This window comes from Balaenoptera physalus, assembly GCF_965194825.1.
Source record: "Balaenoptera physalus genome assembly, chromosome: 4".
Lineage (NCBI taxonomy): Eukaryota > Metazoa > Chordata > Mammalia > Artiodactyla > Balaenopteridae > Balaenoptera > Balaenoptera physalus.
Genome location: NC_138891.1, coordinates 80,451,206 through 80,475,848, shown reverse-complemented (window position 1 = coordinate 80,475,848; position 24,643 = coordinate 80,451,206). Strand labels below are relative to the sequence as shown.

The 24,643-nt window shown below is 41.6% G+C and overlaps 2 protein-coding genes across 7 annotated transcripts in view; one reads left to right on the top strand and one right to left on the bottom strand.

Moving 5' to 3' along the window:
• The first annotated feature begins 1,917 nt into the window (after nt 1–1,917).
• NR1I2 (nuclear receptor subfamily 1 group I member 2) lies at nt 1,918–9,224 on the top strand. The gene is given in 5 exon segments (XM_082460981.1): nt 1,918–2,563; nt 2,619–2,826; nt 3,258–3,608; nt 4,446–4,476; nt 4,479–9,224. Coding segments are annotated over 5 exon segments (1,392 nt in total). The 5' UTR covers nt 1,918–2,078; the 3' UTR covers nt 4,796–9,224.
• GSK3B (glycogen synthase kinase 3 beta) overlaps nt 7,431–24,643 on the bottom strand; it is a 206,145-nt gene continuing 188,932 nt past the window's right edge. For 4 of the 6 annotated variants that reach the window (XM_082460063.1, XM_082460064.1, XM_082460067.1 and 1 more), the window contains one exon: nt 7,431–13,020. In XM_082460063.1, the coding sequence (XP_082316189.1) occupies nt 12,953–13,020 (68 nt within the window). In that variant the 3' untranslated portion in view covers nt 7,431–12,952. Of the gene's footprint in view, nt 13,021–21,805; nt 21,856–22,699; nt 23,627–24,643 lie in introns of those variants that run through there. The other 2 variants (XM_082460066.1, XM_082460065.1) reach the window with 2 other exon arrangements.

The following is a 24,643-nucleotide window of genomic DNA, read 5'->3' as shown; positions in this document are numbered from 1 at the left end:
CCACTCAGAAACACATCTTGTGAAGGATGCGGCACAATGTTGAATTAAGAACACAGGTCTTGGGACTTCCCTGGTGGCGCAGTGGTTAAAAATCCACCTGCCAATGCAGGGGACACGGGTTCGAGCCCTGGTCTGGGAAGATCCCACATGCGGCGGAGCAACTAAACCCATGCACCACAACTACTGAGCCTGCACTCTAGAGCCCACAAGCCACAACTGCTGAGCCCTCGTGCCACAACTACTGAAGCCCACGCACCTAGAGCCCGTGCTCCACAACAAGAGAAGCCACCGCAATGAGAAGTCTGCGTACTGCAATGAAGAGTAGCCCCTGCTCACCGCAACTAGAGAAAGCCTGCACAGCAACAAAGACCCAATGCAGCCAAAAAATAAATTAATTAATTTTAAAAAAAGAACACAGGTTTTGGAGTCAGACTGACATGGGTTCAAATTCTGGCTCCACCTCCTACTAGCTAAGCAATGCCAACTAATCACTCGCCCAAAGAGGGGGTGAGGATGTGTGCACTCAGGGCAGCAAGCCCCAGTCACATACAAACACTGTTTATTAATTTATTCATCCATTTATTGATGGCTCTTCCTTGCTGAGAATTTATCCCATCTTTGGTATTCAGCCTAAATACTGGATTTTACAATTAATTATTTTTGCAAAGGCCTCACTGAAGAAGTATTTTACTTTCATGGAATTGAAGAGGCGATCATTTCCACCCTCTGCTGGCTAGATTTCACACATTCCCAAGCAGCCAGGAACAGGTGCAAACCTCAGAGTAAATACAGCTGGATTGAATTGAAACGGCACAGCTAACTGGTCTTATTAAATTCACATGAAAGAGAGATGTGGCTGGCACATACCAGTCACCTAGTCACTGTCATCTTCCTGCCCACAGGGCATCATTCTGTAAGGAGGGCTGATGTAAGAGTGGAATAGGATCAAGACTGGGGGTGTCGGCTGGCACCCCATCGACCCCAGTCCAGATCGACATCTAACAAAGCTCCAGGCCGTCTGTTTCCATGATCTCTTGCCAAGTAACAAACCTCCCCCAAACTTACTAATTAAACCAACCACCATTTCATTTCCTGTCACGCTCCTGTGTATTGACGGGGCTCTGCTGGGAGCTCCTCTGCTCCACACAGCATGGGGAGACACTCAGCTGGACTGGGGCACCCAAAAGGGCTCGCTCACATGTCCAGAGCATGGTGGGGAAGCTGGAAGGCGGAGGCAGCTGGGCCTCCCTCATGCGTGTCATCCCAGGGCCCTCCCTTTACACGTGGCCTCTGTGCATGGCAGCAGGGTGGACAAACTTTCTCACATGGTGGTTTAGGCCATAAGGAGGTTAAGATCTCTAAAAGGCATCTACCCCCTTGTCTCCCTCCTGGCACAGCTGTGTGGGGACGTGTGGGTGCAGAGCCCGCTCACTCCACTATTACGGGTCTCTGAACCTCTCTGTTCCCCTGGGTCCATCAGGAGAATCTGTTTTTCCAAGGGGGAAGCCTTTGTCCAGTGAGGTAGAAAGCTTCCCATAGTCTACCCAGTCCTCTGGCTGCCCCTGGCCCCCCAGTCTAGAATGGGGACTGGGGAAGGCAGGGAGCTTCTTTTGTCTCTTATACTCCTGGAGACAGGTTTCCTCCGGCTCCCTCTTCCAAGAAGGAGAAATCCAGGAAGAGGCCGCCTCCACAGAAACCTGGGGGTGCCTGGGGGTGAGGGGGAAGAGGGCAGGGTGCGGGAAAGAGCGAGGCTCGGCCTGGCGCTGAAGCATCCCAGAAAACGGCTCTGGCGCAGGCCCTGTTGGAAGCAGCGCCCACCACCCGCATGAATGTTGCAGGACAAGTCTCCTCTCCCGCTCCCCTCCTCCAGCCGGCTCCGGGGCCCCTGGGGAAGCCCAGCACCCACCGACAGAAGCCTGAAGAGCCTCCGCCTGTACCCCTCCTGTGGCCCCGACCCAACTCAGAGGCAAAGGCAGGGCCCCCAGAGGGTGTGACTAGTGTCCGTGTCGGGAGGGGACAGGGAGCCAGGGTGCTCCACGCGGCCTACCTCTTGCTCTTTGTCCTCTCGCAGCACAGCCATGAAACGCAACGCCCGGCTCTGGTGCCCCTTCCAGAACGGCACCTACGAGATCACCCGGAAGGCCCGGTGGCAGTGCCAGGCCTGCCGCCTGCGCAAGCTCCCAGAGAGCGGCTGGAGGAAAGACGGCGCAGGCGGGCGTGGGCACGTGAGCCCGAGCAGGCTCGGGCCGCGGGATGTGTGCGGGCGCATGCGCAGACGGGCAGGCGTCGGCCTGAGACCAGGTGCCTCTCCTGAAGGGCTGGAGGGGTGGAGCGCGTCTCCGTTCTCTGCTCTGGGAGGCCAGGTTCTCTCTGGCCAGGGTCGTGCCCGCCTCTCCCCTCTGTTGCGCTTGTGTGATTCATTTTGTTCCCTTCATAGTTGTTTAAGGCAAATTGGGGGCGGTGAATTGGGGACGGGAAGCTGGAGACGCGTGGTGTGCTATGACCCCCCGCCTTCCACCAGCTTCCCAGCCCCGGCGTCCTCCAGAGGAACTGTGTGCCGCCAGTGACTGGGGGGTTCTCATTTCCCCTGTCCAGCTTTGGTATAATTGTGCTCCCAGGGACTCTGAGATTAAAGAGCATGCGGAAAAGGCTGGAAGCTTCCAGAGCGTATTTCTCTCCATCAATCACAGAGGGACCCGAGACCTTGGGCAGCCTTTCAGGGGCCAAGTTCCTTGGGCATTTGGGCAGAGAGCCTTTCCTGCAGACCAGCAGTCCCTGCCGTCCCCTCCCTGCCAGGATCCCCACAGCTTTGCTCTGCACACACAAGTGGGCCCCAGAAGTCCATGGAAGACCCTAAGGCTACCGGCTACATAGGAAGTGGCTGGAGTCGATATTTCTTGCTAAGCAGTAGTCCCAGCTCTCTGGGGTCTCGGAGACCCAGAGATCTTGGGGGACTCTGAGGAGTCTTGTTGGTATCTGATCCACCAGAAAAGAATAATCAGGTGCATTTATTGAACAACTATTATGTACCAGGAGCTGTTATTAGGCATTTCCTGTGCAGTGTCTGATCCTAACAGCAGTGTGAGGTGAGCACTGTCACTGCAGATTACCAAGAAGGAAACTGAAGGCAAGAGAGGTTAGGGAGCCTGTCAAGGTCACCACTAGAAAGTGGCAAAACCATCACTCAAGCCGGTGCCTTAAGATCCAGAAGCCTCAGCAATTCCCATCGCTCCACGAAGTTGTCTTGAACCCCACAGTCACAGGCAGCACACCCGTCCTTCCCCAAGTGTTTCTCCACAGGAGCCCAGAGTCCTCGAGAGTCTGGAAAAAGGCAGGTTTCTTGTCACAAGCATGTCCCCATCCCCTACTCCTGCTCGAGCCCCTGCAGGTGCCTGAGGCTGCTCCTGGCTATCCCTGCAGTGATCATGTCTGACACGGCCGTGGCGCAGAAGCGGGCCTTGATCAGGAGGAAGAAGAGGGAAGAGATTGGGACTCAGCCCCCTGGAGCCCAGGGTCTGACTGAAGAGCAGCAGATGATGATCAGGGAGTTGATAACCGCTCAGATGAAAACCTCTGATAGCATCTTCACGCATTTCAGGAATTTCTGGGTATGAGGCTTTAGAGACGGCTCAGCTCCTGTGCTAGCTCCTCAGAACTCCAACCTCATTCCCAGGGGTTCTCAAAGAGTGGCCCCTGGACTTGCGGCAGCAGCAGCATCCGGGAAATTGTAAGAAATGCAAAACCTCAGATCATCCCCTATCTCCTGAATCAGAAACTTTGAGGTCGGGGCCCAGCAGTCTGGGCCTTGACAAGACCCCTCAGGTGATTCTGACTCATGCTCAGGTCTGGAACTCTGCTCTCTCCTTCTGCAGCAGGTAGAAATTGAGTCTGAGCCATAAATGGAGTTATGGAAAGCTGAGTTGCCCCAGGGTTGCTGGCGTTCAGGGCTTTATGAGGACAGGGGCAGGACCTGCAGGGGGCAGGACATTTGTGAACTGGTTTTACTGAACCAAGAAACTCTAGTGATCTCAGCAGTGGTAGCCGTGTCTGATCCTGGTGCCCTCTTCCACCTGTGCTCACAGGTATGTCGGTGACCCGTCCAGCTCAGAGAGCTGGTAGCCAGTGGCCTCCAAAGTCTGTTTCTTTCCATATTTAGCTCCCAGATCCTTTTCTCTGAGTTTCCTGAGTGCAAGGTCAGGGATGCTTGGGACACACACGTGACCAGGCAGGGATGTGAGGGACCATGAATTAATAGATCCACCTGATAGGAGAAGACCAAAAAGAAGGAACAAGTGCTGTGTGTGGAGGTGGGGTGTACACTCTTGCCACTGTGCAGCCACTCAGGGTGCAGCTGTGGCTGTGTGTGCCTGTCTGGGGCCTGTGTCAGAACCTGTTTGGGAGAATATATGCTGTCTCTTCTCTCCCCCTTCAGGCTCATGTCCCAGCTGCCAGAGGCGCTTAGCAGTGCCCACAAGATTCGGAGTCTCTGCGGACTCAGTCAAGTGAAGAAGCTGCCAAGTGGAGCAAGATCAGGGAAGATCTATGTTCAGTGAAGGTCTCCCTGCAGCTGCGGGGGGAAGACGGCAGCATCTGGAGCTACAAGCCCCTGGCCGACAATAGTGGGAAAGAGATCTCTTCCCTGTTGCCCCACATGGCTGACACGTCAACCTACATGTTCAAAGGCATCATCAACTTTGCCAAAGTCATTCTCCTATTTCAGGTAGGACACAGGGGCCGGGTGGATGGTGTGGAAAGGAGCAGGAAATGGCCAACAGGTTCAAATGGTCTGGGGTAGATTCCTCTGAATTTGGGGGGCGTTGGTGCCAAAAGACCCTCCTTTACCTCTGCCCCCAGGGCACCTGGTCCTGCTGGGGAATGGAGCCCTCGCTGTCTGTATGGCTCATTAGCTTTGTGACTGCGGCCTGCCCTTTAACCTGTGTCTCAGCCTCCTCATCTGCTAGACAGGGGCTAATAATGCTGTACTGATGGCACTTAATAAACGTGTTCCTGTTTACACACCTGTTTTCAGAGCTCAAGAGTATGAAAGTGTCTGCTTTGTTTGTAACCACTTTGAGTAAAAATGCTGCATTTTTCGAAAATTACATTTTAACTAACTTTACATAGGGCATCCCACACCTAAGAACCAGGCTTAGCAAATATGATCCTGTGGTTAATGTCAAATCAAGGCAAGAGGACTTCAATAATTAACTTTTGGTTAGAGATTTAAGCCTTTTTTGGCCTTCCTTTCTGGGGGGAAAAAGAAATGTGGGGGTGGTGAAATAGAGATATTATATATTTGTATATATTTCTACATTTTTAATATTTATTTTACTATTGCCCTTTACATATCTGAAGACTGTTGGTGTGAGAACATAAAAATGCATTATTTGAGCTTCCCTGGTGGCACAGTGGATAAGAATCCGCCTGCCAATGCAGGGGACACAGGTTCGAGCTCTGGTCCGGGAAGATCCCACATGCTGCGGAGCGACTAAGCCTGTGTGCCACAATTACTGAGCCCGTGTGCCGCAACTACTGGAGCCCGTGTGCCGCAACTACTGAAGCCCGCACGCCTAGAGCCCGTGCTCCACAACAAGAGAAGCCGCCGCAATGAGAAGCCCACGCACCACAACAAAGAGTAGCCCCCACTTGCCGCAACTAGAGAAAGCCTGCGCGCAGCAACGAAGACCCAACGCAGCCAAAAATAAGTAAATAAAATATATTTATTAAAAACATGCATTATTTAACTTGGTTTGCTCATAATTATTCTATATAAAAATTTAAAATAAATGATTTAAAATGTAGTAATTAATTTTAAATGGTTAATATTTTGATTCAAATGAAGCTACAAGTTAACTGAATTTTAAGAAACAGATACTGGCTTAGCTTTTACCATTTTACAGGAAGGCCAAAGTTGGAGAACATAAATCATTGAGACTATAAATCAAAGCAAACAAACATATTCTCTGCCATCCCTCCAGCCTCTTCTGCATCAAGGGGACAGAGAACGCACTCATTTTTAGAAAAGAAACTGCGGGGAAAGGAGCTCCTCTTTCCAAACACAATGAATGCAGATTTTGCCCCCAGTAATTGTGTCTAATTATACTCATTTGGAAATATAAATGTCATTTAACTGTATTCATATATACATCTCTTCTTTCCCATTGAAATAATTTTGAGTGTGCTATTCACTCAAGAGCCTGAAATGGTTGTTAAACGTAGACTACGATAAGGTGACAGCAAGGTGAGATTAAGGTAGGATGTAGAGTAAACTCCCATCTCCCAGTATTGATTTTAAAAACACCTGGGCAGTTTCACAAACATTGAATTGATATGTACATATGAATTACATATATTATAAAAACTAAGTGCAGTCCAAGCACAGTTAAGATACAATGTTAGATGCACCAAAGAGCTCACACTGGATACTTCCTTTCAGCAGCTTTGTGCATCTCCAGTTTACAGGGCTAGGAGCCAGATTCAACTTTCCTACTCTCAAACATTTGAATTTCCCTATACTCCCTTCCCTGAGCCCTTGAGCAGTTGAACTAAATGTCCGTTTCTAGGCATCCCTGTGGCCCCCATTCTTTTTCTAGGTCTTGCTTCCGTCAGGTGAGGATGGAGTCAGTCTCCAAAGCTCAGGAGAAAAGCCCTTCTAAATAAGTTACTGCTTACCTTCTGGCTGCCCTGTTAGAGCCCTGCGCCACCAATCTCTACCTAGCCCGGACTTTAAGGATCCAGTTAAAGCCTTGACATCAACAACTCTTGTGGGAAGGCCCAGGGTGTCCTCTCCTTTCTGGAGAAAAGAGGATGTAAAGAGAAACATACATTTAATGGACCATCCCTTCCCAGCTTCTGACAACTTGTTGGCCTCATCATGCCATCTTCTACAACTGTTTTAGTTTTCCCCTTAACTGCAGCTCTCCTAGACCTGAAGGTGCTAGTGGGTGGGTGAAATATTTTTGCACCTGAGAGAGGGGTGACAGCCCCATCACTTTTGTTCACTTCCTTTCACAGACTTCTCCATGAAGGGGAGCTGCAACCTGAGTGCTCCCTTTCCTAACTACACTTCTAGAGCACCTTCTCAACTGGCATCCAGCATCACTGCTCTCCTGAGACATGATCCCGCAGGACTGGTTCGTCACAACATTTTGGAAGACCTTAGAAATTAATGATGCAGTCTTTCAGGAGTTCTTAAGTTAAAAAGATATCTTGCTCAATCCCAATTCAAATATGGCAGGAAATAAGATAGTAGTATATCCCAAACAAATGCACTTCAATGCCATCAGGAGACCCATCCCACAAGTGACATCTTGCATATTTGTGCTGATCCCCACCCTTCCCCCCAAACCCCCGCAACTGGTAAACATGTTAAACTATTTTACAAATATTAGCTAAGCCCACCACCACAATAATAATAAAGAGGACCAGAATTTATCCAATATAAATTTGTTTTTATTGAAGCAGCAGTCACATGACTTTATATCTAGCCTTTAGATTAGGCCTGACAGAGTGAGCCAGCCCTAAAAAAAAATGTTTCTTTTTTGCACTAAGAGACATAACATGTTTACATACATCATCCAGTATTGGAAATGAGCAGACTCAAACACAACATGTGTTGGTTACCTGGGAGGTACAGCCCCACTGTTTGTGGTGTTCATATAATTCACAGATACTCCCAAAGACCATTACTAATGGGATGAAAGTTAAAAGAAAATACAGCTACACCAAACCATGAACACAGTAATCAGACAGCAGCTTATACACATTTAAAAAATTTGTCCCTTTCAGGGATGTATTCTTTCTTTTCAAAGCAGTGTCTGCAAAGCTTCCTCTACATCAAAGCCAAAGGTTTCCAAGATGGAAGCTGCACCTCTTGGGGCTATACAATGGAATAAGATCATTTGAAAGAAGGAGAACTAGTGTTCACATCTTGATTTTTATAACAAAGATTCATGTTTCTCTAATTGGAGGAATGAAGTGGTGATGTGACTACATATTGCAGTGGCAGAATAGGTAGGGTGAAGAAAAGAAGTTTGGGTACTGAAATAAAGACCACACACTTGTGAATTTTAATTTCATTTCCAGGCTAACCTACTTTTTATTTAATGCAAATTACAGTACCAGTTAACTATTTCCAAACCAAGTCACATAGAACGAAATGTATTTACAAGGGAATGGGGAAAGGGAAAAAAAACATTGAGCATACTTTTCACAAAAAAGTTTATATTTAAAATGAAAAAAAAAAATCAGTCACAGAGGCATTCAAGTAGTAATAATGTTATACAGATTTTGCTTTTCCTTTATATCAAGACAGATTTGCACAAGTGTTTGCAATAGTTTGTATACAACCCACAGTCCTTTATATATATATATATATATATAATAAATTTTGTTTTTTAGATTTGATTTTAAGATGGAAGTGGTCACGCTAATTGGTATGTGTACAGGCCCAAGTGATCCATCGGCAACACATTTATGAATGCAAATTTTACAGGCAAGCACATTTTCATACATCTATCTGTATCTGCCTGTAGACAGATATAGTAAGAAAAAAAACTTAAAAATTAACACAAGGAAGTCTACTTTGTCAAGCTAACCCCTTATGTACTGGTTGTCATTTTGCTTTTATTGCAGAGGTGCAAAACGGAGCAACAAACTTGAATAAAATGTCATAACCCTTGTGAAAATAATCCAAACCCCAGGGATTACTTTCAAAGCCTCTCAAACATAGACCTTAGTCTGGGACTCTACTCTGCTTCTAGTTGTTTCTCTTATTTTCAGTGGCTCAGGTTTCTATCAGAAAAGACAGATTTTATCATAAAGCATGCTTAGTTTATTTTTCTGTATGGGGAGAAAGTGTTCGACTCTGTGATTAGATGATCACTAACATGAACAAGAAGAATCAGATACAATTTTGGTTTAAAACAAAGAAAAACCCCCAAACTTCTGGGAATCTGGCATTGGCCAAACTTCCTTTGGAAGATTCCAAAGTTAAATCCCTTAAAAAGGAAAGGGAAAAAGAAATGAAATGCCAGTGTCTTTATATCCACAGGGATAGAGAATACAGTAGTCCTCTCAGAAACCTTTGCATTGGTGCAGACAAGATGACTGGTTAGGCAGGCTTTGTTAAAACACAAATCAAAAATACATGTCTAAAAATTAAGAGGACTTAAAAAAAAAAAGGACACAGCATGTTGCTGGAAAGAAGGTGCAGTCTTCTGCTTTGCTGGAATGAACACGTGATATTTCAAAAATAGCAACCTTTGGTTTGGTAAAGTTTGTTTTTTTCTTCTACTCAAGACATATGGAGTACTTGGAGGCAAAACAATTTTGATTTTTTTTCTTTCGAAAAAGGCCTTCATGATGTGCACACAGTAAGAATTAAACTGATTTTTTTCAAAGATAAATTAAAATGACATTTCACTGAACAGGGGTAGAGGTGGCAGGAGGGAGGAAAGTTCCCTTGCGAAAACAACAGTCCTCATCATGCGGGCAGCAATCGTGCAGCAGACACTAGTAATTGCACCACAGCATTTTAAATCACTCATGTATCAAAAACTGATACATTAAGAAACTTTGAATTATAAATCGAATTCTCTCTCTATTTCTTTCTCTCACTTGGGAGGGAAGTAGACAAGGAGAAGAGAGAGAGAGAGGGTGGAAGTCTCCCGGAATCTGCTGTTTGTAAGACCCATGGTTAGGGTTTGGGGACAGAGACGAGCAAAATCTAATCTATTCAATATCCTCCAGCTCTAGGGCTCCCTGGCACTACACGAAGTCCCTGGATGGACCGAGTGAAATGAAACTGGTCACTGCAGCTGAGGAGGAAACAGATGTTCAGAACCAAATCAAAGGCAGGGCTTAAATGAAATGAGATTATGAACATGGTTTCCTCTTTCCACTCCTGAGCATGGTATCACTGAAATTAACTGCGGAAGGGGCAAAGATACTGTGTTATGAGTGAGCTATTATTTCAAAGGGAAAGGGGCGGGACAGGGAGACATGGATAGAGAAACCAATTAAAACTTCCAAAACGAAAACCAAAAAAACAAACACATGGAAGCGAAGGCACTCCAAACTATATAGATACACTATACATTGCTAGAGTTATTGTTACAATAATACAGGCCGGTACCTACTGTACAGAGTTAAAACTATATGGCTTTAAAAAGCTCGTCTACAATTTGTCTGATTATTAAACAGAATCACTGCCCTGAACAGTAACTTTTTGCTCATTAATAACAGTTCCTGGGTCCACATATTTACATACAAAACAATAAAACTTAAATTCAAAAACATTGAAAGAAAATATAATGTACAAGCTTGAATTTGGTGAGGAGCTTTTTATTATTATTATTATTATTATTATTTACAAAAAGATATTCAGAGACCTGGATCTCACTTGTATAAAAGAGTTCTGTGATCCCGCCATGATCCTTGAGAAAGAAAAATCATGCACCTCAGCCCTCACACACACACACATACAATAAAATAAAAGCATTTGACTTTTCTCTCTTCTTCTCTTACCCCATTTGTGGGGGGAAAGTGTTTCCTAAAACAAGCACAGATTTTTACGGACTTTAGCAAGTATACCAAGTCCAGAGTAGTGTCTGTGTCCAAATGTTTGGCTGGGCAGTTTGGTCTGAAAGTAGGTCCATTCCCGTGTCACAGACCTGCCGTCCAGCTTCTTTACAAATCTTTTCTGAAAATGGTCTATCAAAGCCATTCCCTTTAAGAATTATGCTGCCAAATACTTTGATTCAGACTTCTTTCAAATCTTAATTTGTTCTCGGAAGCTTATTATGCAAAGTAAAATTCAATTTGATTTGGTTTGACTGAGTGTGTTTCCTTTCTCATGAACTCTGATATAACCAGAGGTTTGAGAAATGCTTCTGTGGCTTAAGAGCTTAGCTAGACAGTGAGTGAAAACTAAGATGGCTCACAGTTGTCTCTCTGGGTACTGGTTCATGTCAGCAGGCAGTACGACTCTCTTGGAGAGTCACACACACTTTGTTAAGAAGCAGGATAGGGTGCTGGGACCTGCATGAGGGCTGCCAAGACACTCCACACTTCCAAATCACCTGGAGGGCGAGACCCCTAACATGTCCTAAGGTGGCAACAAGGAGGGTGAAGGGAGGTTACACACAATCTGGGGCTCAGCTCTGCAGCCCTACAGTTATCAGCTAACCTTGGAAGGTGTATGGGGAAGGAAGGAAGGTAGGCGGGAAAGGCGGCCATCACTCAAGTGACCTTTAAATGTAAAGTACAACTGATTGTGCCTTAAAGATTCATTAGGTCAAGTAATGGCCCATAAGCACCAAGGTGACTAAGGTTCATTTTAGAGTATATAAGGCCCGCATAGATGTCAACCTTAAACATATAAAACCAAACTAGTTGTGAAAATCTATTTCCTCACTGCCAACATAATCCTTCAATTCTCCTTGCTTTCCAAGGAATATTGCTTTTTCTTCAAAAACAGAGACTGATTCTTACACTGTTCACTGATTATACAAAGAAAAACAGAAACAAAAATTCTTAACTGGGTTTGGGGGGAAACATTCTTCTCATGCTTCAACCAGTCAATTTTGATACTGTGGACAAAAACAAAAAAACAAACAGACAAAAAAAAAAACCCCAAAACAAAAGGCAGTATTGAATCTATGTATATAACATATATACACACATTTATATAATCAGCTTTCCCATAAAGTCAGCAGGTACAAGTGACTGTTTATATCATTTTGATGTGTAGTTTTTAATACTCCTACCATCTAAAATCATAATGGTCTATCTCACATGCATCAATAAATAAAATTTAAAAAGCATGAGGTTAAAAAGGCTGAAATTAAATACAGATTCTAGATTTGGATTTAAAATCAGAACTATGTGCAGAATGTGGCACTTCCTGCAAGCTCATTTTGCAATTAAAAAATATGAAAAATAAACCAGTAGACTGTTACAGTTCACATTATTTAACTATGATGTCCTCTCAAGTGTATCTTTCCAAGGGAAGCAACTTTAGAAAAAATCGGGACAAGTTCATCCACAGTGGTGAGACCTGCCCCTGGCCTGTCCCCTTCCTCCAGGTTCGTCAGCTTTTGGCCTCTGCAGTCAGAGTGGCCAGCTCAGCACCCTTTTTAGTCTCCTCCTAGGTCACTAGATTAAAACTGTACTAAGATTTATAGAGAGCCTTTGGTCAGGCAAACAAAGATCCACACACAGAGCACACATGCTCCTCCTTTGACAGCTTCCTATGTAAGTTTCTTCACCACTAGCACTGATTAAGAGCAAAATAAAACCTTAACAAATCAATTAAGAATTTTCCCCTTATAGATTCAAACTTTATTGACCTCCTGGGTTACAAATGACACACATTTCCTTTTTTGTCTGCCACACCTGCCATCAACATGCCAAAGGCATGTCTTCAAGTACCCGAGGATATGGATTAATTTTACAAGTGACATTTAAGTCCCCATTGAGTTACACCTGCTAAGCTCCCAACCAATTTCAAGCTGTGCACTATACCCAAGTCTTACACTTGACTTTAAAAGAAAACAAAGTTCAAAAAAACTTCCGCACAGAACAAAGTTTTCTTCTTTTGTGGAAGGGGCATGAGGCAGGAGTCCTGTTTTTAAAGTATACAACAGCAGACTTTTGATTAAAAAAAGACTGTCGTGGGAGAGAGACTGTGTTCTAGTGCTCCGCTTTCCCCTCCCCGCGACCCCTCCCAACCCCTGGGTCTCCCTCAAAGTGAGAATACAATGAAGTTGGTTTGTATTTATAGATATTTTACAAGGTTAAATAAGGACAACAATAATAATAAAAAAATTGAACACTAAAATGAACAGGTTTTTTTTCTCTTTTTAATTTTCTTTCCAAATGTGACCAGTGTTGCTGAGTGACACTCAAGTAACTGGTGGTTTTTCCTGTGCAGCTGGCTGCTCGGGACTGTTCAGGTGGAGTTGGAAGCTGATGCGGAAGCGGCGTTATTGGTCTGTCCACGGTCTCCAGCATTAGCATCTGCAAATCAAAAGCCCCAAGAGAGAGCATGAACAATGCTGTAACACCCCAGAGAGAAAAGTACGTGGCCTCAACTGCAGGCTGAGAGCTATATCTGGAACATTGTTTTGAATATGGCCAATACTATGAAATCTTAATTTCTTTCTGCTTACAGTTAAGTATGTGCCTTGGCCAGGTCTTGGTGCAGAGAAGATGGTATCTTTGAGTAAGTTACAGACTCAGGGAGCCAGAGACCATTTCTGTCAAAGCTCTTGCCACAGCTGGGATTAGCAGAGCATGAATACTCAGCTGGAGTCTAGCTCACTTGAAAATAAATGAACAGTGTACAGCTGCGAAAACTTGCTAAAAATTCTGAACGGTGTTACAATATGCCATCTGCTTAAGTGGGTGAATGAGTGGAGGCAATGAAAGTAATATGGGTCAGTGGTAATGGGAGAAGCACCAAGCATAAATCAAACTCAGCTGCTTGCTTTCTAGGTACAGTCCCTCTTCGTTATTCATACAAATGGAAGACACAACCAGCAAAAAAGAAATAGCCATTGTAGTACCAACTCCCTTATTCAATTCAATAAAGCATCTTATAGTCAAAGGTCTTAGCACTTGAGCTTACTTTGCCTAATCCTTTAAAAATACATATAACTTTACAACTAGCTTGAACCCCTGCCCCCCCCACACACACTTTTTAAGGTCCATTATTATTTCACAGCCTCCATTAACATTTAAACAGACATTTAACTGTGTCCAGACTGGCACTCCATCTTGGGTAGGCAAGATACTACCGTTTCAGAGGCTTGTCAAGTTGCAGCCCTGTCATCACACACGTGACTGGGAATATACTGCTAGGCAAATTTTCTCTCAAAAACTTCACACTAAGCCCTGAGCAAGAAGGGAGGTGGCTTGACTGAGATGGGCAACTTCCAAGAGCCATTGCCCTAGAAGTCCACTGCCCTTGGCTATCAAGGCTAGGGACACCAAAAAACAGACTCAGAAGTTTTGTCTCTATCTGGAGACTGTAGGTCTCCTGTATCCTATGTTGAGTAGAGTAAATGTTATGGTTGAACGCAACATTTGGTCCTTGGATCGTTCTACTTTGAATTTTTTAATTGAGCAAGAAACAAAAGACCCCAAGGATATACACAGCAACTGTAGCTTAAGGAACTCTTAAGGATTAGCTATTCAGTTTATCATTTTGATAGCCACTCTTTAAAAACTATACTTCCTTCCTAAATTCCCGATTGTTCCTCAAAACAATCTACCCTTATATACATTTAACTCAGCCTTTGGGGAAAAAATGTTTACATCTCTTAATAAGAATGGTTGTGTTTAATTCATTTTACTTCCTTCAAAACATCTATAGCACTATTTTCATGAAAATAAGCACAGACATTATCACATCAGGATCCACGCGTTAGTTTCATATTGCCCATGGCATGGCATCATGTTAACTTATCTGCATGGCACATGGACAGGTGGCAAGAGACGGTATATGATATATAGCATATAACCTACTCTCCAAAGGCAGGTAAACAGCCTTTCCGAATAATTAGTCAGTAATTGCACTAATACTTCATTCATAACTCCTGGTTTTTCTTGGATATGCCCTACTTGGCAGGAGTTTTACTCTGAATGATCATCCAAATTCTGTGCATCAATAACCTAACATCAATTCCTATCCAGGCCACAGGTTCCTATAAGGCTTTCTCTGGAAAAATGTTCATTTTCATAATTTAGGCGCAGGCTACATTAAAGACAACACTCCTGAGAAAGCCTGGAAGGCACAGAGATATTTCAGAATTATAATGCTCCTCACAAACCCATGCTTATTGCAGCATTTCTCATGTTTTGGATGACACTCAGAACCTGCATGATTATCATCAAACAGCACTTCTCTCTCATTTTCAGCATGTGAAGATGACAGGTAAAACTGTCACATTCTGGTCTTCCTCAGGACTTAAGAGATCAGCACACATACCAGCAGTGTTAGCAGCTCTGGCCATAGCAGCCATTAGCTACTGGCCAACATTCACCCAGGCTCCTCTACATTGCCAGCCAGCCCATTACATTAATTTACTCTTTGGCAATATCTTATTTAGCTACTAATCTGCTATTGTCCTTTCAGCGGCTATTACCTATGAGCTTATGACATTCCCAAAACTAGTCTTCCCTTCCTTGGATAAATTCAAAGGCTGCTTGTATGATCATAATAAAAAGCATAAGCCTTTTAAGTGGGCATATAACCAGAAACAAAATCACGTTCTGAATAATAAAATTTTAAAAACATTCATATTCCTCAGGTTTGGAATTTAATGATCTCTTATTTTTCTTTGAATTATTTCCAAATCACCTGATGAGTAAAATTTTAACAGCTAATTATTTTGATTACCATTATCCTTGATATCACAGGATAATATAAAGTCACAGCACTGGACTCATTCATCAAAAACAAAGAAACAAAAACCCTTTGCCTAGTGCAATGAACTCTACTTAAAATCAAATTATACATGTCTTTCCTGAGAAAGGAGAGTTCTCTGCTTTTCAGAGGGAGACAAAGCACAGGGAGGAGAAAAGAAAAACAAACAAACGTGAATCTCCATAAACTCAATAGTAGCTCCAACAGACTGCCTGGTTTACTAAATGAGCAAAACTATGCTCTTAAAGTTCTTCTTGGTACATGCTTATTTTGATCTCACTGTCAAGTCTGTAAATTTATTTTACAGAGTTGAATCTGAATTAATATGGACCCTCTATAATAAAAATGTTCAATAATTTAAAATTCTGATAAACTGTCAATAGACTTAGATGTTTACTGCAATTTCTGTAACTTTTCTTCTCAAGCATTTAAAACAGTAACTTTTTCTTTGACATTCTTTTTTTTAATATTCTTTTCCATTATGGTTTATCAGACAGGATACTGAATACACTTCCCTGTGCTATACATTAGGACCTTGTTGTTTATCCACTCTATATATAATAGTTTGCATCTGCTAACCCCAAACTCCCAGTCCATCCCCCCCAACACCCCTCCCCGTTGGTAACCACAAGTCTGTTCTCTATGTCTAAACAGTAACTCTTTTAAAAGCAGCAAAGCTCATTTTGCTTCTCCTTCATTCCCTTCCCTTTACATATGTACTGGTAAAAGTGATGCAATCCGGCATTATGATTTAAACTAAGATCTTTTGATTATAAAGGATCCAACTATGAGGAGTCAAAGATTGACTATATAGTCTCCTGTTTTCAGTCTTGAGATGCTCTTCTGAAGTTCACAGTGATACATCTTCCTTAAATATAATCCAATTTCACGAGGTTGTACAACTTAATAACTGTGTGATTTTGGAACAAGTTATTTAACCTCTCTACCCCCAATTTCCCCATCTATAAAATGGTGATAATACCACCCATCTATGTAATAAGGCCTAAGAAGTGCTTAGTAATTGTCCAATAAATGGAAAGGTAAAAGAGACATCTAGAAATACACAGATGTATAGTTTAGTGTGACTGCAATAACCACCATCAACACCACAGTAAGTACCAGTGGTAGCAGCTGTTGACATCTGGGTGCTTACCAATGTGCTAGACATCATACTAAGTATGTTGTAAGCATGTCATTTAGCCTACAAAGCAAGAAACAGGTACAATTATTGCACCCATTTTGCAAATGGGAAAAAATGGATGCACAAAGCGATGAGATAATGTGTCCAAGGTTATAGAGCTAACAAGTGGAGAGCTGAGCACAGAGGGAACAGAGGAAGAATATGATTACCTTTATGCCTGTAGGAGACAAGCAGGAAAGATTTCCTAGCAAGGGGAGAAGAGAGGACTTTCATTCAGACCTAACCCCTACATAATCCAATGTGATTTCCAGAGGCCTATTTCTATTAACTAAAGAGTTACACTACATTAAAACAGGTGAATTTATAATATGAAGAATTAAGAGGATGGCTATTTTATTATCTAATTTTCAAACAGTCTGTATGGGGAATACAGAGATACAAGTGTTTTGGAAACAACTATAGAGCTGATATTTCACTGACTTAAAACATTCCTAGAAACCAATGCTCATTACCACCCTTCTGATACTGCTGCACAATAAACCAACCAACCAACAAACCAAACGAAGGATGGACTTGAGGGAGAAAGGAGAGAATAATCAGTTTTGGGGGAGGAAGGTATAAGACCATTCTTTTACATTGTGGTAGCCACCCTCAAAGATGACTTCAATGAGGCATGCACCTCTTGATGTCCATGCCCTCATGCAGTCCCCTCCCCCAGTAAATAGGGCTGACCTGTGTAACCAACAGGATACTGCAGAAATAATGGTGCGTGATTTCCAAAGTTAGGACATAAAAGACACTGTGGCTTCCACCTTCTCCTCCTTGGATTGCTTGGCCTAGGGGAAGCCAGCTGCCACAATGTGAGACACTCAAGTAGCACTACGGAGAGGTCCACATGGTGAGGGACTGGGCCTTCTGCATACAGCCAGCACAGATTCACTAACCACACGAATGAGCCATCCTGGAAGTAGAGCTTCCAGCCCCAGGCAACCAGCCTTCAGATGTTGGAAGCCCTGGCTGACATTTTGGCTACAACCTCATGAGAAATCCTGACCCAGAATTATACAGTTAGGCTGCTTCTGAATTTCTGCCCCATGAAAACCGTGTGAGATACTAAATGTTTATTCTTTTTTTTTTAATGTCTTCTTTGTCTTTTATTCTTTTTTTAAAATTTATTTATTTATTTTTTTTACTTTCGGCTGCTTTGGGTCTTCGTAGCTGCACGTGGGCTTTCTCTAGTTGTGGCGAGCGGGGGCTACTCTTCGTTGCGGTGCGCAGGCTTCTCATTGCAGTGGCTTCTCTTGTTGTGGAGCACGGGCTCTAGGCGCTCGGGCTTCAGTAGCTGTGGCTCGCGGGCTCTAGAGCACAGGCTCAGTAGTTGTGGCGCACGGGCTTAGTTGCTCCGCGGCATGTGGGATCTTCCCGGCCCAGGGCTTGAACCCGTGTCCCCTGCATTGGCAGGCAGATTCTTAACCACTGTGCCACCAGAGAAGCCCGAAATGTTTACTCTTAAGCTGCTAAATTTTGGGGTATCTTGATACACAGCAATAGATAACTAATGCATACATATAGGTCAAATAACTTAAACACCAGTTAGGGTTTGTGTTCACAAGCCCATGAACCAAGTCCCTCTACAAAATTAGGTATGCTCCTAATAAACTGTATAAGCAAGAAAGATTGCATCAGATGTTCAGTTGTTCTTCCCCTAATGCTGAGAAGAGTCTATGGTTCTATGACTTTTGTACTGGATATGGCAGAGGGAATTTGTGCATGTACCGTATTGAGACCAATTTTACTCTGTGTGACATCAGATGTAAAAATGACAAGTTGGGCAATCCCATAGTGAAACTAAGGGTGAAGCTCTAAGGTATTAGGTTCCCAACAGAGTCCACCAGGCTGCAATTTTTGTCCCAGAGTAAATTTTTATGTACAAAATTCCATATCTGATACATATATTTTTCAGGAGAGGATTCACAGTTTTATTCTCAGATTCTCAAAGATCTGTAAGAGTTGCTACATAATCGAGTCATGGATTTGATGGGCAGCTGTCTCAATTCCGAGGAAACTGCATCATCTAGTTGCTCAGGTGGTAAACCAAAAGTTCTTACCTCGATTCTTCACTCCCCAACCCCCGCCAATGCATCAGCAAGTCCTGTCCATTCTCCCTCCAAATGTGTCTGATCAATGTGTAAATGGGGAGGGGAAGGAGAGCGAATGGAAGGTCCCACATTTACAAACTGTCACCGAAAGGTTTAAATAGAAAAGCAGAAAACAAGGGAACAGGTCAGGAGGAAAGGACAGAGAATAAACAAAGGAGCTGGGGTTCCTAAGGCTCTGCTCAGTATTCCAGAACTATGGGTCTATAAAAGTTAAAACCTTCTAATTGATACAAGTGTTCATTGTCTGGCTCAACAGCAATAATGGAAATGTTTTGTCTGCACTCTCTAATAGGATGACTGCTAGCTACATATGGTTATTTAAATTTAATTGAAATTAAATAAAAATAAAAATGTAGTTCCTTATTTACCCTAAACACGTTTTCAGATTCTCAAAAGCTATAACATCATTATTGGCATATTAGTAGAAGAGCGGATTTCAGATATATCAAATCCTTTTTGTGCTTTACATGTACTTTACAAGTATACTTGGGAACTTTATGTATACTTTTATTTCCTTATTTCCTTTATTATGCTCTCCCAAGCCTATATTATGTATTTCTATTCGCCAGCTATCCTGTTTTTATAACAAGTTAGAAATGTCTCATGACAGGTCAACTCCTCTAAAAGATAAAGTTTTGGAGGCCTGGGCCACGTTGCTTGTACTGTGCAGCTAACTCAAGATGTTGCTATTCAAGCTGTTCCAAGTGGAAATGCCTCTATTATAAAACTATGTCTCAGACATTCATGTTATTAACTGACACGTGAACAAACAACACATGAACCATTACTCACAGAGAATTAAAGGTATACCCCAAAGTTATATTTAAACCGAAATCATAATCCACACTAATGAAATCAAAGTAGTATCAGTATTAAGGAAAAGGATTCAATTTTCACCTTTCTCTTTATACTGTCTACTATGATTTTGACAATTTTGTGTGTGTCATAATGAGGGAGAGGGAGGGGAAACACTCCTCAGCAAAGCATCACCACCTCTCGTGTCATATTATTCCAAGGAAAAGGTGTGGCACAAGACTCCATGGTGGCTTCAGTCATTTAAAAAATAGAACTGAAATTCAGGCGCTAGTGAGCCAATCAATCCAGCAGCAAACCTGGAGGGCTTATCAACAACACTGTTTATACTTGAGCTGCCAGCAGTAGAGGTCTTAGCTGCTGTGAGTTCAGGGGCAGAGCACATTTTAATTAGGAGGCTTGGCTGTTCAGGGTAAAAAAACTGAAGGCCATGGGGACACAGGATATATTTTCATCTTTTAAGTTAAAAGACTTAGTTTAGGAATAAAGAATAAGAAAAGGCATATGAATATAAACAGGTAACTTCAGGTAAGGAACTGAGGAACACTTGAAGAATACCCAGAAGAATGTCTTATAGGACACTCACCAACTTAATCAAGAAGGTTTTATTACATTACTTTTGGAGGAAGGAAGAAGAATGCAGGTAAAATTTTTGACTTAATAGGAAAGAACATGTTTTACATAAAAAGAAGCAATTTCCTAGAAGTGATACTTAGCACTGCTCTGGTGAAAATAATGACAAAGATGGTTTGACTTTAGGTACCTATATGCAAACTCACTAACTGAACTTGAAATTCTAACAGAGGGTAGATATAGTCTCATTGGTGTCAGTGAATTTGTCAAACTGGCACATATGGATGGAAGTCTGTATTTCAAACACAGAGCCAACAGGAGGAAATGGGTATAGCACTGTACCTACACCCACCTTTTTCGTCTACTAAGTTGGTAATGCATAAAAATACACGTGTGCACATGCACTCTGCACCTCCCCCACCCCACTCTGGGCTGGCTAGTGTTGAAGTAATAGAAAAATGAAAAAATATGTGCATTACCAATGTAGACTGGGACAAACTTTCTGGAAGGCAATTTGACAATATGTATTAAAAACTTAAAACTTCCTTATATCTTTTGACTCAGGAATTCTTCTAAAAACTGGGACACAACCCAAATGTCCAAGAATAAGGAATTAGTTAAAGAAATTATGGTACAGGCTTAGAATACTGGTTGAATACTAAAGTCATGTACTCCCCTTCCCCCAAAATAGCATAAGCCCATTAAAAAAATGGGACAGTTATCTCTGTCCACTGATAACTAGACTAAAATATATTAAATAGTGTTACCTTTGATTTTCTTTGGAAGTGAGAATATGGAGAGTCTTATTTTCTAAAATAATTATATATTGTATTTTTAATAGAGAAAAATCCTTGGGTTTTTTTAAAAGTTATATATTTTTATGAAATTCCACATACATTTAGGTTAAGACAAAGAGAAAATAGACAGGAAAGAGTACAGAAGATGAACACCTGAGGGCAACACTGTGGGTTCTGCAGCTAGACAGGGTATGGGTGCAGCTTTCCCAGAGCACGCTATACAAGTGCCACAGAGGCAAAGGGTAATCATACTTGCGGGGGGGGAGAGGGGGGATGAAGGGATGGTAACCATCATTTTAGGAAAGTAAGTATTTGATACACTGACTTAATTTAACCTTTTATTTTTCAAAATCAGTGGAAACAAACAATGGGAGAAATTATTCTGGGTTTAATTCTGCCCAGCTAGAAAAAATTGTCTGGTGATGTAGAAGGTGACAGGGTGACAGAAATTCTGGGGTAAAAATAACTGTAATAGTAAGAAAAAGGCATCACTAGCCCTGGCTAAACTGAAACATGACTTTAGCAAAACGCATTTCAAAAAGTTTAGGGAACAAATAGGTATGATTTTGTAGTTACAGTCTTCAAAAGGGGTTAATAACTAACAAGAAATAGAAAATTATGAAAATCAAAATTCTGACCAACCAAACAATTGCACACACTCTCAATGCAAAGTAAAAGGAGAAGAACCAAAGAAACCAACTAAAAGGGTTTTCTTTGATGGGCTCATAATTTTCAAAGTAGGGCACACATCCCAGGAAGAGTAGAAAATAAAAATGTGCACTTGTCAGAACAGGCCAGATTTGGTTTTAATGAGGTAACAGCAAAAGGTTTTCAAAGCAAGATCAAGAAACGTTAAGCCCCCTGACCAGGTAAAAAGACAGAGAAGACAGACCTTGTCCAACTCTTATCATGATTCCCTTTTCTGTTAGAAGGGTTTTCAACCTGGAAAGGATATAACAAAAATCCTAATAAACAAAATGCAGCCCAAGGAAGGTGAGGGAAATCTATACATTTTAAATGTCTTTAAACCCAGAATCTATAGTGCAACAAACACATTCTAAAATGGATTACAGAAATTCAGTTTACAAATATTTAAGTACTAGAAATTTCCCTAAGTCTTAAAAAAAAAAGAAAAAGATTTCATTTCCATCTTTGACAGAGTTTCTTTTTTGATGGAAAAAATCTGAAAGTTTTCTTGACAACAGCAAAGCATTTTACTTAGTTTTCATAAAATTATTATATAAATGAGTATTGTAAGGTTGGTCTGTAGTTAAGAGACCAGTTATTCAGAGACCATCAGAAGAATAATCCCTAGTAAGCGTTGCATAATCCCATTTAACTTATTTTATCAGTAACTTCGGTAAAGGCAAACAAAACAAAACAAAAAACTAGTAGACTCTGCCTTGTCTTGTTTAATATATTCTATTAGTTGCTTGGATAGAGGCAAAAAATTGATGTGTTTATGAAATGTGCAGATGACAAATAATTGTATAGAAAACCTAACATCCTGGTACTTTTAGAACATATTCAGGATTAGGATTTAAAAATCCTCATTAGTATGGAGGGGATGCTAGCCATCATTAAAATTTGAAGGACTTCTGCGTGCAAGAGTTGGGTTGGTTTTCTATAACCCCAGAGTAGGATCACTGAATGAAAGAGGTATAGGGGGACAAACTTCTAACAAAGTGATACAAAGATGGAATGTGTTACTGAATATTCCAGTTACTGAATATACACAAGCATGGGACACTAGTTCTCAGTAGATAATAAGGAAAGTGAAGTGAAATCAGTGGTTTTCAAATTTGTTTTAATAGCAGAGCCATTGCACTGGAAGAAACCTTACCCAGAAGACTAATATACAAAGCAGAGAGAAAACTGCTCTAGCTGAAATTCCCAACCACATCTCACACTTAACTCAGGTGGCACTGGATCAGATTATCTCTAAAGTGGTTCATATTTGATTAGCAAAACTATAATTCCTCAAGATCTATTACTCTAGATGGTCCAGATGAATGGTCTCCCAAATGGAATAATTGGGAGGATCTGTTGGGGGTGTGGAGAAAAATCAGGTATAAATATCAAAATAAGAAATTATACTTTATGGACTGAGAGTGGTATGTATACTTTTCAGGAGTTTCTCATGTCAATCAGAGCCACAGTCAGATATAATGCCCCCAGGCACTGAGGTATTCTAAAAACAATTTAAAAGAATGAAAGTTTTTGAGGGGAAAAAAACCCCACCACCAACAACATCCATACCCACTAATTTAACACAACTGTTTTAATTTCTGTATATTTGTATCTAGTTCCTATCCACACGCAAATACACATTTTGGCACAGTTACCAACATGGTACATAAGACTTTTAAATTTTCTCCACATAAATTAAGATGAATATTTCCACAAATGTAAGTTTCATAATAATTGTCTTTCATGGTTACATACAAATGGAGATTTCATAATGTACTGAAACGTTTTCCTACTGTTGACCATTCAGATCATATTGGCTCTCTTTTTTTGTTATTATATAATTATTCCTATTCATATCTCTGTACATGGTAGCTTTTTTTCTTCTATTAGATGTACCCTGAAGTTAAGATCCCTAAAGTGGGATTAATGAATAAAAAAGTATGAACTCTGCTGTGATAGCTCTTGTACATAGTAATGCTTTCCAACAGGTCTTTATCCATTCATCTGCAGTCACTACCGGAACCTTGAACACAACACATGGAAAAAGTAGTTGAAACATCTGCAAAAACAGTTCCCTCAGTATTAATGTCATTAAACTGATAGAAGCTATCTTTACTATTTTCAAGAAAGGTGAGAAAAATAGCTATTACTGTGATATTCTATTGTACTGATCAAGGTTCTTTTGGAGAGGCTAGAGAATAACAACTATATATTCCCAGAGTAATCTCACCTTTAGGCCATGGAATAATAACCTTTAGGCCACAATCTGGATAAGAAAAGGTTTACCTTCTTTGCTTTTCCAGAAGTAGCAATACAGAGACTACATTGAGATTTCTGCCTACAATGTATTTAAAATTTAGTAAGACCTAACATCTGAATACCATTTAATAACTTTGGCTACCAAAAGAAATTGACTAAAATCTAAAGCTTATTTCATGATAATATAGTCAGTATGATCCCAGTTGATGGCATCTTCATCATTCTACTTTGTTCCTCTTCTGCTTTTATCCTACCTACTTTAGGATTTAGCTTTGCTCCCAGATCAACATAAATGTCACAGAACTCCATTCTTATTTAAGCCAGCTCTAAACAACATAAAAGCTTCTGAGGCAGCCATCTAGGAGCCTCTGTATTCTGATGATCTTGCTCAAGATACAAACATGTGTGACAGAAGCTGAACTTCAGTGGTGCAGAACATCAGCAGAAATGGTATTTTAACAGATCAGAAGATAATTTCAATGCTTCTCTTCCGAAGTTGTATCTTAGTGATCTAAATCCAATGTTAGATGACTAGGAGGCACATTCTCAGGCTAGTCAAAGTAGATATTCTGCTTCTTGTTGATATGGTTTTGTCCTTAACTAAAAGTGGCTCTATTTTCATGTATATTCTCCATTAAATTGACTTAAACTAAGTAAGCCAATTGTTTAGTTAGAGGTACATACTGCAATTAATTCACCCAAAGACATATTGGGTTCTATTATTGTGGTGATGCACCTAGGGTGGGTGATTAGAAATTCTAATTTTGATAATTTTAAATTA